Below are 16,259 nucleotides of genomic sequence, written 5' to 3' on the forward strand. Positions count from 1 at the left end.
GATTAAGATATTTTTGATGAAATCTGAGAGCTTTCTGACCCTGCATAGACAGCAACGCAACTACCACGTTCAAGGCCCAGAAGGTAGTTAGGACATCGTGAACGTGCATCGAATACTGACACGGAAGAGAAGAAAATGTTGAATAAAGTAATTATTTTTGTTTTCTTTGCAAACAAAAAGTATTCTCGTAGCTTCATAAAAATAAGGTTGAACCATTGATTTCACATGAACTATTTTAACGATGTCCTCACTACCTTTATGGGCCTTGGAACGTGGTAGTTGCATTGCTGAGACACAGGGAAAATATATATTTCAATACTGTCTCTCGCAGTTATATCACTGGGTAATTATACTGTATATAAAATGTGGGCATCAGGGAGCCACTATTAATATGCGGGGCATTAAAACTGCTTTCGAATGAACAATCACTTTTTACTTTCACTTTCGAGATTTGCGATCGCACGTGCTCTGTGTAAACTACAGCTGCAGTACTTACCACACATTTTACAAGATCAGATGCTTGTCAGTGGTGCTCATGAACTGTAAATCATTCGCCATCATCCTGTCATCTCTCCATACTCTGTTTATGTGGTAAGTGAAAACTTATGTACTGTAATGTAACAGGCTACCACTAACAAGCAGCTAACCATGTCCCTTTAGTGGCTCGCGTTATTTTATTAGGGTATTTGCAAATGTTAGGGGCGTAACTATTAGTGATCCCGACTGTAACATCACAGTCTGTGTTATGTTCTGATTCGCCTATTTTTCAGTGGTCTTTTGCATGCACGAGACTTACATAAGAAGGAGGAAACAATGGTGTTTGAGGCTCACGGTATGTCATTTCCATGTACCGAACTGTTATTATTCAACTATGCCAAGGTAAATACAGTTTTCCATTCTATGGCACCTTTAAGTAACTTGCAAGAAGTTCCAAATATTTTGTTATTGAAAATTAGCGTTTCAAGATCAAACATGAACTCCAAGGCTTCAACTACAACAACTGCAAAAACTGTGCCAGTGCTGTCTAGTGCTTTATTGGGTCACTGAGAATGAGTCTCCACAGATGAGTTGTGTCATTGAATTTAGTGAACCATTTTTTTTTTTAATTAACCAGACTAGCATATGTTGACTAAATCTGGATTTCAAGAATACTTCACTGAAAGTGACATTAAAGTGATGGATTGGAACTTCAATAGGGCTCAAACAACAGGCGTTTAAATACGATCTACTGTCATATTACAGGCTAATTGTTCAGAAATCCACTTATGTGCATTCAGAGCCAGCTTATATAACCCATTTAATATGACATTTAACAGCACTGCAATAATGAATATGCCATGCTCTGATTCTTGTCAGCATGAATCGTGATAATAATGAGCTCCATGTTGAACCTGAGGCAAAGGCAGTCCTACTGCTTTCTCATGTTATCAGTGTCTGTGGCTCTAGCAGCAGCTTCAGCCTAGTCGTTGTCAGACATTTTCGGAGCATGTTCAATACCTCTTGCACTTCTCTGAGACATTATCTATGGCAAGTGACATACGCCCTCTTGCTGTCTGTCCTTCATTAAGGGGCCAAGAGGGAGTGAATATGTGTATGTGGTGTGGGAGAATTACAAGCTTCTGACACCACAGACACTGAAACTGACAGGGGGCTGGCAAGGAGAGAGAGAGTCAGAAAGAGGGAATGGGAAATAAAGAAGAGGGGTGGGACAGAGATAGAGAGTTTGACAGAGGGCTCAAGGGATAGAATAATGAAGTCTTTAAATGAGCTTAAACTGCAGTGCCAATAAGTATGTCACAACTTATCTTGCTGACGGCCACCACAACAACAGGAAGAGGAGCAGAGAGTGAAAAATCGAGAATGAGAGAGATTACAGGTAAAAGGAAAGCTTTTATCTGGCTTTGGTTTGGTGTCTGGATGTATAGCTTTTTTTCAAGAACAAGAAACGCAGAAAAGGAGTCTCAGTGGATACACAGAGGATATGCAAAAAGAAAGAGGTAGATCCTGTAGAGGGAAGCAAGAGAGAAAAAGACTGACATTAACTGGGTGAGAATGGGAGGAAAGAGTGTGACAAGAAAAAGGCAGGGTTGAGTTTAGAGAATAAAAGTAGTCTGTTTATGAAGATTAAGTTAGTGGAGACAAAAGATGAAAGTCTTTTCTGTTTCCTTCCCTTTCGTTCAGGCTCCATCCCTCCTCCTCCTCTCTCTCTCTATTATTAGAGTGTTCTAATGATTGCCTGTTTCTGTGTCACCAGTTTCACAAAACATTTCCCTGTCAGTTTTTATTGCAGAATGGATGTGTACGAGTGTGTATGTGTGAATGTATGACAAGGCAAAATCTGAATTTGTGCAGTTCCATCTCACAAATTCAGACACACAAATTAAAGGCACTAGAAGAAAAGGTAAATCTCAATCTTCTGAAACGTTATGAGTGCTGATAATCCAGAAGAAAATTTTATTGCTCAATGGCTGTTTTACTATAGCTCAGGAGACCTAATGGAGTTCTCAATAATTTTCTATTTCATGTATCAACTGAGGAGAAAAAAAAATAGACAAAAATTTGACAATTGTTGACATATGGCACAGTAAGATTATAGAGCTATAAAATTAAAGTGACAGTTCACCATAAAAACACCATCACTTACTCACCTTCATGTTGCTCCAAATCCCTATGACTTTCCTTCATCCATGGTAAACAAAAGCTTAAGCTGTTAAGCTAAATATCCTGGCCATTTTGCCCACATTTATAAAGTTAATGCCAAAAAGTTGCTTATCAGTGAAAACCTTGACATCCACCCCTGTCTCTCCTTGAATTCATTAGATTTCATGAGAGATGTAGCCATGTCTGATTCACATGGACAAGTATATGCTATTTTGGGCTTTGGTTGTGCACTTAAATACAAACACAAATATGCCAAAATGTTAGCATTGGAAAGTTTTCACTTAAAAGCGGTCAGTTATGTCGTAAGTAAACATGAACACTTGGGAAAGTAATTGATTGCTGGTCAGTATATTAGATCGGTGGATTCACTTTTAAAGTGACAGCAGCCTAAAATCCCTGTTGCTCTCTGTCATTTAATGTTAATCAAACAAAAAAGAAATCAAGAGAATCATTCACTGCTTTTCATTGAATAACTTTAGTAACTGTAATAAGACACAATGTATGGTTAATTACAGTGAAGACTACGCAGTGTTTTTTTTTTTATTACCTTTTTCAGTTTCTGTATAGTAGGGTGTTATTTTTAGTAGACTAAATTGTTTAATTTGTATCTTTTTTCTATTTTATTTGTTCTACTGTTTGTAATTTTCTTCTTTTTATTGTATTGCTGACTGTTTTTAACTCACTGTTGTTTGGTGACAGTGAAACTGCTCTGAAAAAATAAGTTTGGATTTGCTTAGGCCTCCAGAAGTCTAGGACCAGCAATGGTCTGATTCGTGAATGGATTGCAATTTTTTAGTGAATCAATTATTCATTTTCAGAAATCCAGTCGCAGTGACTCACTGAACAGAATAAAAGTAAATAACACAAATTTTTGAATAATGATGTACACAACTGTTCAAAAGTGTGGGGTTGGTAAGATTATTTTAATGTTTTTGAGAGAAGTCTCTTATAATCTTTTTTTCCAGAATTCTTTGATGAACAAATTTCAAAATAGCAGCATTTAGTTGAAATATAAATCTTTTGTATCATTGTCTTTACTTTCACTTTTGACCAATTTAATGTTTCCTTCATGAATAAAAGCATTAATTTCTTAAAAAAAACAAACACACTTACAGACCCGTTTTTGAATAGTAGTGTACATTTTAGTCTGTTCCTCACACAACGCTATACTTTAGAAGACAACAAATGAACCTATTTTATGATAGTTTTATAGTCTGCTTGTCATTTTGGAGGTTGACAGCCCCACCCATTATTTTTAATAATATGGAACAGAGTGGCCAATTTATTATTCAAAAAGTCACCTTCTGCGTTGTAAAAAGGAAAGAAAGTCAAACAGATCTGTAAACAATATAAAGGTGAATAAGTGATGACAAAACATTTACATTTTGGGTAAACTATCCTTTTAATGTGGATAGCATAACTCAGATAATTTGGTTTTGTGGGAATTCAATGAGAAATACTTCTTGGCTGAGCTGAGTTTGAGACACGTATCAAGCTTTACTACATTTATGTTCAAAAATGACAAAAATAAAAAAAGAAATTATACAGACACTCATAAACACACTAAGAATGCTGAAGGTCACATCCACTTTGTACGGGACACGAGCCAATACTGATCTGCCCTGTCAATATGTGGAACTAGCGTTCAGTGCAGTTAGCACTGATTTGTTACCCAGAGACAGACACCTGTCATTTTCCTGCCAAGTATACTTGTACTTCTTTATCCTTTTTCCACTGGACATCTAATTAGTCATTATGGTATCTTTTTTCCCCTGGTTTTACATCTGTGGATCCAGTTTCACAAATAGTACAAATTCAACTGACATGTCAAATTAATGCACCAATGCTATCATTATTGCTCTGTCATTCACACTTAGTGCACCTACTCACCTGGATAAAAAAGGAATCCACCAACAGACATACTATATCTAGTTCTCCTACGTGGTTTCCATGGTAATGCCTGTTTTGGCTTTATGTCCTGGTCGAGAGATGTTTACCTACTAGCGCATGGTCAGTCACTTCTAAAATATGTCAGCTCCAGTATACTGCCTTGGATACAGCTACCGAGACATTGTTTCATGTTTATTTTAATAGTATATCTCTTCATGTGCCTGGAAACAACACAACAAGGGCACGCAGAGCTACACAGAGACTGGAAATACAAAGCTAGAAGAGGGCAGACAGAATGACCTTGAGCTGTAACTCATAATTTACAGCACAGCCAGGCTTAATAGATTCTGACCCCAATGACAGAGCAGTTCAGGCAGACAGAGTGTGTTTGTGTGTGTGTGTTCAACAGAGAGAGAAAGAGTGGGAGAGAGTCTTTTTTTAACCTTATTGATTTAATAAACAAATTACGCTTGTACATTTATATCGGAAAACAAATGTTAGATTCTGCAGTCTTTTTTTCAACTTCAAATATTTCTAATGTGCAGAGAGAAACTATGCCAAATAAAGCATATAGCGTTAGTTCTGGCAGGTCACGTGAGTCAAGCTTGCATCGGCTGACTCTCAACTGATCCACATCTACCAATAGAAATATGACGCCTATCACGGCATTCCTATACAAGGTCTATTCAGGATTATTCAGGAGCTTTATCACTTGCTCAGGAGCAAATTACCCTCCTCCATCCCCAACTCCTCCTTTCGCCACAGTCAGAACTTGGCTTTCTGATTTTCCTCATTGAATTAGAATCCTTTTTATCTTGAATAATGTTGTTACACTTAAATATCATTAAGAACATTAATGCTATCTGCTTTGTTCTGTTCTGTTTACCCTGGGGGGTTATTGCTGCTCTCCCTGCTCATTCATGACAGGCTGCATGGATGGGCAGGGAGTTTTTTGCCCAAAACAGAATCATACTGCCAAATCCAAACTGTATGCTAAGTGTCAATCATTTTGACGATAATGGTCCTGACAGAATTAAAGTAAGTGAGCCAGCTAAAGGTTGAAAAGTGAAATCTGTGGTGTTTTCAAAAGATTGCTATCAACCAAGGGAGTCAGTTTGAGGCGCCCTCTACCTCTTTTACCAAACACATGGGGGTATGTTTGGGAAACCTGTTTAATAATTACTGTTATTTTATAATTATATATATAGAGCCTCAAGACCTCCACATACTGTTTGTATAATTTCAACATTCATATATACATGTCACATTTATAAGCCAGTAATGGATGAATCCTGTGTGTAAAAAAAGATATAATGAATTATTAATTCATTTTACATTTGGGGGACCTTCACCACAACAATTTAAAACATGAACTAACCTTAGCTCGTCATAAAAAGGTCAAATTGGATTTTCAAATAATAAGCTTCTCAAATAGTAATTTAAAGCATTTTTGATACTTTTTATAAATAATAAATAATAAGAACTGCTAAATAATAAGAAATTATATAATAAAAGGATAAATTGGACAAAAGAGGAAAAAAGAGAACAAAAAATATTCTTTGAAAACACTCTGGGACATAACTAAAGAAATTAAGGCAGTAAGAATGCCCACTGCCATATCATGTGTTTGTCTGCAGTTAATATTCCATGTGCATTACTTAAGGTGTTCTTTCATTTTTTGATGAGACATAATTAAACCCATCAGGACCAGTGGACAGCAGGCATTAGCTGATGCTTTTCTTCCACGAGAGAAGGATAAAGAAAAATGTCTGTGTGTGGGAGGATAAAGGGGTTTTAATAATGTGACTGAAGCAGTATTGTAATGTGTCAAGGTCTTGATCCGAACCTGTAATTATATATCAACATTAGAAGTATTGTTTGGGAAGGCCTTAATTTGGATGGTGGTGTGCCAGAACAGCCCAGTACATTTCCATTACATTAGTTAGTGTAGGCTTTTTTGCTACGAACAAGGGAATAAAGATCAAAATGCTGTTTAATTGTAATGGAATGGGGAGATTGCTACAGGTTACTAACCATCCGCTCTTTCTCGTTCTCTCCCTCCCCTCCTCTTTTAGGATTCTGCCCCCCACAAGTGACAGCTTTCTACTGAAAAACCTGGTCTCTGGCTCAGACTACAATTTGTGCGTGCTAGCCATTTTTGATGACACAGTCACTTCCATGGCCGCCACAAAGGTCCTTGGTTGCACCCAGTTTAGCACCAAGGACAATTACCCAGACTGCCGTTCGCTTCAAGCCCACTTCCTTGGCGGGACTCTTACAATTCTGGTTGGTGGAGTTGTTGTAGTAACGCTGTTGGTGTTTACCGTGGCACTGATGGTACGTCACCGTGTGTGCAGTAACCATGACAATCATCATGAAATTGGCGAGGAGGTGGGTTGCTCAGGAACAGACTTCCCGCCTCTTCCTGCCAAGAGAGCCGATGTCTTTTCTCAGAGTAATGGAAATGGGAATGTGATAATGGTGGTGCTGCCCAACGGACTTGTTCAAAAACGAAAAATGGCAGAGAGAGGGTTGGGTTCACCGCCCAAACCAACTTCCAAAGTGAAACCAAAAACCCTCCCAAAGCCCAAGGTGAATCTGGAACAGTTCAGGGCAGGACTAGAGGTCGAGATGGGGTCTGTCAGGCCTCTTCCTCCATACATTCTGGAGAAAGAGCAAATGTCTTTGTATTATACCCCCAGTAATCATTCCCCCTCCACACTGCCACGGCCGTCACAGCAATTAGGAGCGAAACTGCTCAAACTGCGCCCTACAAATATGGACACAAGTAAAGGGGCCAGTTTAAGCTTGGCTCCGCCCCCTACGTACAGTCGTGACAGGCGGTTCAGCACAGGTGGGGGCATTGTAGTCCGTCGGGGAGGACCAGAGAGCCAGTGGAATTCCTCACTGGCCTATCAGAGCCCTGTGTTGTCCCATGAGAGTTCTCTTCACAGCGCCCTGCGCTACAAGAGAAGCTCATCATTTGATATGGGTGAAATTGCCACAACAGCCTGCTATAGTTATGCCAAGAGACTTAGCGTAATCTGGACCAAACGGAGCCAGTCGTTACATGGCATGCTTGTCCAGTGCACTTCAGCAACAAGCACCTCAACAACCAGCAGCGGCAGCGAAGATTTTCACATGCAGCATGCACGCGGGCACATCCGTGCCTACAATACCACCAACTCAAATTCCAACCCTCCAAAAGCGGAGGTTACAACGAATTCAAAGAACCAGTGGCTGAAGGATAAAGAAAAGGACAAAGAAAAGGAAGAAGAACTTGAGGAGAGTGTGGTGTAGGGAAAGAGAAAACAGATGAGACACAAGTAGATAAATGAAGAGACAGGATGTTAGGACCAAAAAAGATGGATGCAGAAGGATTCATAGAGAAACCGGTTTAAAGGAAAGCTAAAAATGTGGTAAAGTTACTGTATAAGACTGTATTACAAAAAAACAAAAAAACAAAAAACAAACATAAGCTGGTTTGGTGGCCTTAGCTGCTCTCTGGCTTGGTAATGGTGATCTGGTTTGTTGGTTTTAGATGGGTTTGGGGTACTTGCCAGTTGGACAGCCTGTGGCACCAGCAAAACTAGCGGGACTCTTACAATTCTGGTTGGTGGAGTTGTTGTAGTAACGCTGTTGGTGTTTACCGTGGCACTGATGGTACGTCACCGTGTGTGCAGTAACCATGACAATCATCATGAAATTGGCGAGGAGGTGGGTTGCTCAGGAACAGACTTCCCGCCTCTTCCTGCCAAGAGAGCCGATGTCTTTTCTCAGAGTAATGGAAATGGGAACGTGATGATGGTGGTGCTGCCCAACGGACTTGTTCAAAAACGAAAAGTGGCAGAGAGAGGGTTGGGTTCACCGCCCAAACCAACTTCCAAAGTGAAACCAAAAACCCTCCCAAAGCCCAAGGTGAATCTGGAACAGTTCAGGGCAGGACTAGAGGTCGAGATGGGGTCTGTCAGGCCTCTTCCTCCATACATTCTGGAGAAAGAGCAAATGTCTTTGTATTATACCCCCAGTAATCATTCCCCCTCCACACTGCCACGGCCGTCACAGCAATTAGGAGCGAAACTGCTCAAACTGCGCCCTACAAATATGGACACAAGTAAAGGGGCCAGTTTAAGCTTGGCTCCGCCCCCTACGTACAGTCGTGACAGGCGGTTCAGCACAGGTGGGGGCATTGTAGTCCGTCGGGGAGGACCAGAGAGCCAGTGGAATTCCTCACTGGCCTATCAGAGCCCTGTGTTGTCCCATGAGAGTTCTCTTCACAGCGCCCTGCGCTACAAGAGAAGCTCATCATTTGATATGGGTGAAATTGCCACAACAGCCTGCTATAGTTATGCCAAGAGACTTAGCGTAATCTGGACCAAACGGAGCCAGTCGTTACATGGCATGCTTGTCCAGTGCACTTCAGCAACAAGCACCTCAACAACCAGCAGCGGCAGCGAAGATTTTCACATGCAGCATGCACGCGGGCACATCCGTGCCTACAATACCACCAACTCAAATTCCAACCCTCCAAAAGCGGAGGTTACAACGAATTCAAAGAACCAGTGGCTGAAGGATAAAGAAAAGGACAAAGAAAAGGAAGAAGAACTTGAGGAGAGTGTGGTGTAGGGAAAGAGAAAACAGATGAGACACAAGTAGATAAATGAAGAGACAGGATGTTAGGACCAAAAAAGATGGATGCAGAAGGATTCATAGAGAAACCGGTTTAAAGGAAAGCTAAAAATGTGGTAAAGTTACTGTATAAGACTGTATTACAAAAAAACAAAAAAACAAAAAACAAACATAAGCTGGTTTGGTGGCCTTAGCTGCTCTCTGGCTTGGTAATGGTGATCTGGTTTGTTGGTTTTAGATGGGTTTGGGGTACTTGCCAGTTGGACAGCCTGTGGCACCAGCAAAACTAGCTGAAGACCAGCTTGATCAGGCTGAGAGACCAGTTAAGATAGATATGTAATAGGATGTTTTTAGACTGGCTTTTCCGAAGGGAAGTTGTTGAAGATCTCATATAATATTGATGAATCATTCCAGAAAGTACAAAAAAAAGGCAGCATGGGTTTAGGCAGCAGATATAAAAGTCAAGACTTCTAAAAAAAAAAAAACATACAAAAAGTCTGGTTTGTCAGTGAATTTTGGAGATCCACAAACTATATTTATTTTTAAAAGGCAGTCAATGTGAACAAAAAAACACATCACTAAATACAAGCAGGCCCACAGAAACAATGATTACTAACTCACGTGGACCTTGGGGAAATACGATGGTTCATTTTCCTGTGGTCACGTACATTACAGGGACAAAGCCAGCAAGTGGACGTGCCGACTCATGCACAATCGATTGGAGGAGATCAATTGATAACAGCAACAATGGTATTACAGCAAATGTGGAATGCAGAGGATGCAAACTGCAAGTAAAGTGAAAGTGTACAAACTGAACAATGGTGGCATGATTTGGAACACTTTTAAAACATGAATGGGCATTGACTGACAATTGATATTTTGAGCGTGAGTCTGTATGTGTGTATGTGCTTGTAAGTGTGTAGGTGAGTGGGTGGATTAATGCACAAAAAATATATAATTTTATGACACCACTGGATCTACTGTATCATGTGACCACCACTATCCAGTACAGGAATGTGTTATGTGACAATTACATTGGCGGCAAGGATGCTGGACTATTATAGAAGGACAAATTCATTTAAAAAATTGCCATTCCAAAACCACAGAATCAATTAATAAATTCTGTTTTAAAATATGTTTTGTTTGGAGAAATGGATGAAAAAAACAATAATGAGCTGTTTTGCCAGAAATGTTTCTTTTTATTTTTCATGAAATATACTAGCAGTGAAAAACAAAGTTAAGTTTTTTGTTGGCATAAACTCAATGTCAATGTCATTAAGTGTTAAAATGTTTTTTTTTTTTTTACTGAGAATAGAAATGAAGATTAAAATAAGGGAACCACTGATATTAATAACCATTTTAATACCTGTTTGTTATTGTATCTTATTTTGCTAAAGTAAACATTGTTGCCTTGATTTTATATCCTTAAAGGAATATTCTAAGGTCATTACAAGTTAAGCTTAATCGACCGCATTCATGACTTTATGCTGATTACCACAAAAATTAAACTCATTAATTTCAGCTCATCAAAAACAGATCTGTGAAGCACTTACAATGGAAATGAATGGTACAAACTAAATGCTATACTGTTGCAACAATATGTAAACAATATGTGTCTAAACATGATTTCAGTGTGCAAAAGTTACACTACCATTCAAATGTTTTGGGTCAGTTATTTATTTATTTATTTAGTTTTGTTTTAATTCAGCAAGGATGCATTACATTGATCAAAAGTGACAGTACATTCAGCTTTGCCATTACAGGATATTAAAACTGAAAATTTTATTCAAAAAAAAAAAAAAAAATATTTTATGGTAATCAGAATTATGCCACAAATGCTGTCGACTGAGCTTACCTTGTATTGAACCCAGAAGCTTCATTTAAAAATAAAAAAGGGACAGAGTACAGCACTGTTAAGCATTTCAAGTTAAGGTAAGATGAAAATAGTTACTTTTTAAGTAAGATAAGTTTTTTCCCCCTTGTTTTGCTGCCATAAAAAGAGGGCAGGAGACTTGATTGCTAAATTATTCTCCCTCTTTTCCATTGTCATGTCCTGTCTATCTGCAGTTTGAGATAGTTGCTGAGGAAGGGCAGCGTGTGAGGCTGAGATAAAGACAGGGAAAGAGACGGATTGAGGGAAAGAGATAGGACGGACAGCACTGTCTGAAAGAGTGCTAATGCGGGACACAGAGAGAGAGGAAGCGCTAAAGTGAGCGAGCACAATGGATAGAGCTGGAGAAAAAGAGAGAGGACATTGTGTCTGTAATGTGGTATTTTTGTCATGTAAGTGCTTTGCCAGAATTTATCTCATTGCCAATAAACCCCATTTAGGAATAGCTTAGGTGAAAGGAGGGGGAGAAGATGAGTTGAGCTGCATATGTGTGTGTGTGTGTGTGCATCGATGGATGTATGATTGCACAGACACTGTGTACATCTCTGCCTTCTGTATTTACACACAGCAACAGACAGGCTTACAGCAGGTTCTGTACAGGTTTGTAGTGACATGAGGTTGAATAAATGATGACTTTTCATTTTTGGTAGAACTATTCCATTAAATGCCTTTCTTTTTACCTAATTTAACATAGAAAAACAACACTAACAACAGACTTTTATAGAGTGAATGGCCATAACCCCAGTGATCTGTGTTACATAATCGGATCCCAGTGGTCTATATCATTTGAGAAGATTAAAGTTGGCTCAGTGCATATTGTGACCATGGCAGTCTATTTGTCTGAAAGAGATGGGCCAAAAAGAGATGAGAAAATGTGCTATTTCTCACCCAGTCCCAGAGTGTGCGTGATGTAACCTAAAATAAAGGACATCCAGCTCTACTTTACCTGCCTGCAGCAAATTCTGGACCAATTTGACTAATTAAAACCAGTTTGATTGATGTATACACACATACACAGTTTGTTCTTACAATGTTTCTGCACTCAGCCAAATCACACACATAAACTGGTTCATCTCTAATAGGCTGGCTACAGAATGGCCAAGAATGAACTTGTCATCCAGGGCAGTCTCATAAGGGAAACATAACTGTAGCGATTTATAGCCTTGCACCACCAAAATGTCACTCTGGTGACACTCTCACCTCATTTCAGATAATTCTTTTAGGCCTCTGAAACCTTTTATTACATATTTTATTAATGTCACATGTTTGAGTGAATCAAAACACGGAAGCCAAACCCCAACCTTATTCCTAACCCCAACCTCACCTGCCTGTCATGCACTTAGTAGGGCACCTTTCGCCAATCTGCAGATATTCTTAGTTGCATCACTGTCTGAATTACATACCCAGGACAAAATAGGCAGATATAATTTAATCAAGAAGAACAAAAGCAGCATGAAGTACTATAAAAGCAGTCTGTGTAACTTGCGCACCTCATTCCAAGTCATCTAAAGCCAAATAGATGCCAAGTTTGAGCGACAGACCAAGCCATTTTTATTTGAAGACAGAAATCATAATTTTGGGGTGAACAAGTCTGTGAAAATGATGTATATCAATAACAATGCAACTGATAATGGCACAAGAGTTACATATTGGGGAGTATGGATATATGTTGCTAGAATGTTGGAAAGACGTTCTTCTGTTTGAAGAATTTCAAAGATTTCGCCCACCCACCATTTTCTTCCATACTTAGTATAATGCACAATTATTGTGGCATGAAACGCTGTGAGAAAGACAATGAGCACTCAAACATTCAAACAGTATTTACAACTTCATCTCATTATGTGAAAGTTTCTTGTCTTCAACAAAGCACTGGATTTGCTAGAGCCATAATTAAATTTGGCCATTTGCAGTACAACATTCACGATATTGCTAAATGGATTCTAGGCTAATTAAAACCCCTCAGTTGACTAGACTCCAAGGCTAAATGCAGTTAACTTTGATTACCTAATTGGTACGCATAATGTTCTGCAATATTAGCTAATCTCAGCTGTATGTGTTCTTGCTAACTTCAAATATTCTAGCAGATTTTTTTTTCTGGCAATTTGCCAGCTGCACGAGCCAATGAATTAGTCCAGAACAACTTGTTGGCATGGTAACAAGGAATGCCACCTGGCTTTGGCAGCCAATTGGAGCTGTTGACTGTCAGAATGACAAAGAGATTTGTTTGCAGTGATTTATAAGGACTTGCCACAGATCAAAAAGAAAACAAATCTGTAGATCATTCTGATGGCAACATTAAAAGGTAGAACATGAATTTGTACATCATGAAGGTTCACCCTATCAAAAAGCCCAGATAACCTCAGAGGAGTAAAGGGATTTGCTTCTATTCCTCTATAAATTTTTATTTACTGTGCTCAACAAAAAGGATTTTGGTTTTGAAAAGCGATAGTTCACCCCCAAAATGAAAATTCTCCCATCCATTTACTCACCCACATGTTGTTCCAAACCTGTATAAAAGTTTGGTTACACTTTAAGGTGTCCTTGTTACAGTGTAATTATACATTTAAGTACTACACACAGATCTAAAATAAACAAGCGGTTTATTTCCCAGCTGTTTACCTTCACAGACATAACCGACTGTTTTTGTAACTCGTGTGTTTTTAACGTAAACTGTTTTGGTGAATGAGAACTTAGTTTAGTACTCACATTCTGTGGCAGCCGCTTTCTGTCCGTGTGCTTCGGATGTGTGCGCTCAGAAAACCGTATATCAGAAGTTTAAACTAATATGGTTTAAAACGCATGATTTCAGCGCGATAAACATGATAATCAGAACCAAAACAGATGTTTTTAGCAGGTCCGAGCTGTAATGGCGCAGCTCTATTCTGGAAAAGGGGGCATTTGCATTTAAAGACACAGGCCCGAAAAACAGCGTGTTTTCTGCTTCCACTCAAAATAGGCATTTTCAAAATGATTTTGATTTTGAGCTGAAACTTCACAGACACATTCTGGGGACACCAGAGACTTATATTACATATTGTAAAATGGGGCATAATATGTCTCCTTTAATATATTCATAATTTTTAATTACATGGCAGACAAATTAATAATTTAAGCTTTAAGAAAAAGTGTCTCTCCCTAAATTTTTGCAAAACTTGAAAAATTTACAGTACCTATAAATAAACCAACATCTTTTATTCATTTTCACACAAATTATGATTACAGTGGCAGATTATAGATTAATAAAGACGCCATTCACCGGACAATTAATTTCCAAACTGCTGTGACACGCACAACAATCAATTTAATACATTTTTTTTTTAATTTCCACTGTTTTTGACAATACTGAATGCGTTTTTGGTGCCACTCACTGGACTTTTCACTCTGAAGGAGTCGCGAAATGTGCAAAATGCAATGTAACATAATTTTGCAGAAATGTTGCCACAGGAACGTTTTTCCAATGAGCCTGGGTCATTATTATTTTCTGATCTAGCTTGGCATATGCACAGAAATTAATCATGTTGTTTTAGTTCATGCATTTGTTTTCCTTTATTTCATCAGCAAAGGAACTGAGAACGTTCACTCTTATACCACTTTATCGTTCTAGTTTCCTGAACCACTGACCACTCCCTGCTGAGAGCTTCAGGTACCTACTTTCTATTCTCTTCGCTCGCGCTCAGCTTCTCTCTTTGTCTTGATCTCTTTCAGTGGTGCATGGCCTGTACTTGTCATCTCCCCTCCAGTGCAAAGCCCACACAGGAGATAACAGCCAGTGCTAACACAAGAAATACACACCACAGACCAGCTTCACACTGAGAATGTCAAGTGCTAACTGGAGGCAAAGATGTTAGCATTACCAGCACGCGTATGTGTAATGTTCTCTTTAGGTTCTCTTGAGCCTAGCAAGATGTCTTACAGCGCTATGATAAAATAATGTAAAAAAAAAAAAAAAAACTCAGAGGTGTAGTTCTCCAACTCCCTCACAAGCCATCTCTGGAATTTGTCAGCAATGTCCTAAATCTTAACAACAGCTAACTTTATTTATTTATGTCCAGATTAAGAGCTTTAATGCACTTTGGAAGGAAATGTCTTTCCTCATTTATATAGATTTTTCTCTTTGTTACAAGCTCCAATGCCAGGAGCCCTTATGCCTTAAGCTTTTGGCCATAGTAGTGGAGAGAGGGGAAACAATTTTTTTTTAATCAAAACCCTCTGCTTAACTACATGTATTTTACATACTGTCAGCTAATGGTTTGTTTATGCTGCTTTCAGTATTCTGGGTGGCCCGGCGTAATTTGTTAACGGCAAATAACACAGGGTTTGACAGAGAGGCACTTAGCAGCCACATCAAACTAAATAAATACATAAATGAAAATGAATAAAACAAGGACACGAGTCCAGTGAAAATACATCATCTAGAGATGACAGCAGTGACCGGATACAAATATAAGACTGCTAATCACAAAGACTTACATGAGTCAGGGAAAGCAGCGAAAGCAGTTAGAGAATGAGTAGAAGGACTATTAATTGGGAATAAATGGAACTAATCAAATTCTTGGATAAAATGTTAAAGAAGAATGTGAAGGAAAACACAAAGGATAAAACAATGGGGGAAAGAGAGTCCCATTTCCATTTCAATCAATAACTGTTACCTTAACAATTAAAGGTTCAAAAGGTGATTATCTTCAGAAACATTTTTTGTTATGCTGGTTGAAAGTCTCTTCACATCCCGATAGCAATCATTACGTTAAGTGGTCTAAATGTATTTGTCTGTATTCAGTTGTGTATAAAGTACCTGAAAGCCATACTCAAGTAAAAGTACAGATATTTTACCAGAAAATTACTTTGGTAAAAGTTGAAGTCACTGTTTAGAATATTACTTGAGTAAAAGTCTTAAAGGGGTCATATGATGTTGCTAAAAAGAACAGTATTTGGTGTATTTGTTGTAATGAAATGTGTTTATGCGGTTTAAGGTAAAAAAAAAACATTATTTTCCACATACTGTACATTATTGTATATATATATATATATATAACAAATTTCATACACAGCTTGAGTAGCAAGATTGTGTTCAGTTTTAACTCTTTCTTCCATTTTGTATTTTTGGGTAAGAATAAGAAGCAGCACTTCATCCGGTACTTAGTGTCTTTCATTCCAACATAAGAAAACATTTCTGGAATCTGAATCTGAA

General features: G+C 38.6%; 2 protein-coding genes across 6 annotated transcripts in view; one reads left to right on the forward strand and one right to left on the reverse strand.

Moving 5' to 3' along the window:
• Window positions 1–8,126, forward strand: part of LOC107712166 (leucine-rich repeat and fibronectin type-III domain-containing protein 4-like) — a 27,018-nt gene extending 18,892 nt beyond the window's left edge. For all 5 annotated transcript variants that reach the window (XM_016517321.1, XM_016517322.1, XM_016517320.1 and 2 more), the window contains one exon: window positions 6,627–8,126. In XM_016517321.1, the coding sequence (XP_016372807.1) occupies window positions 6,627–7,851 (1,225 nt within the window). In that variant the 3' untranslated portion in view covers window positions 7,852–8,126. The remainder of the gene's footprint in view (window positions 1–6,626) is intronic.
• LOC107712165 (pyruvate carboxylase, mitochondrial-like) overlaps window positions 1–16,259 on the reverse strand; it is a 161,665-nt gene that overhangs the window by 65,807 nt on the left and 79,599 nt on the right. The gene's annotated exons all lie outside the window — the stretch shown is intronic.

The sequence above is a fragment of the Sinocyclocheilus rhinocerous genome, unplaced genomic scaffold, assembly GCF_001515625.1.
Source record: "Sinocyclocheilus rhinocerous isolate Xijiao unplaced genomic scaffold, SAMN03320098_v1.1 scaffold6048, whole genome shotgun sequence".
Taxonomy (NCBI): Eukaryota; Metazoa; Chordata; class Actinopteri; order Cypriniformes; family Cyprinidae; genus Sinocyclocheilus; species Sinocyclocheilus rhinocerous.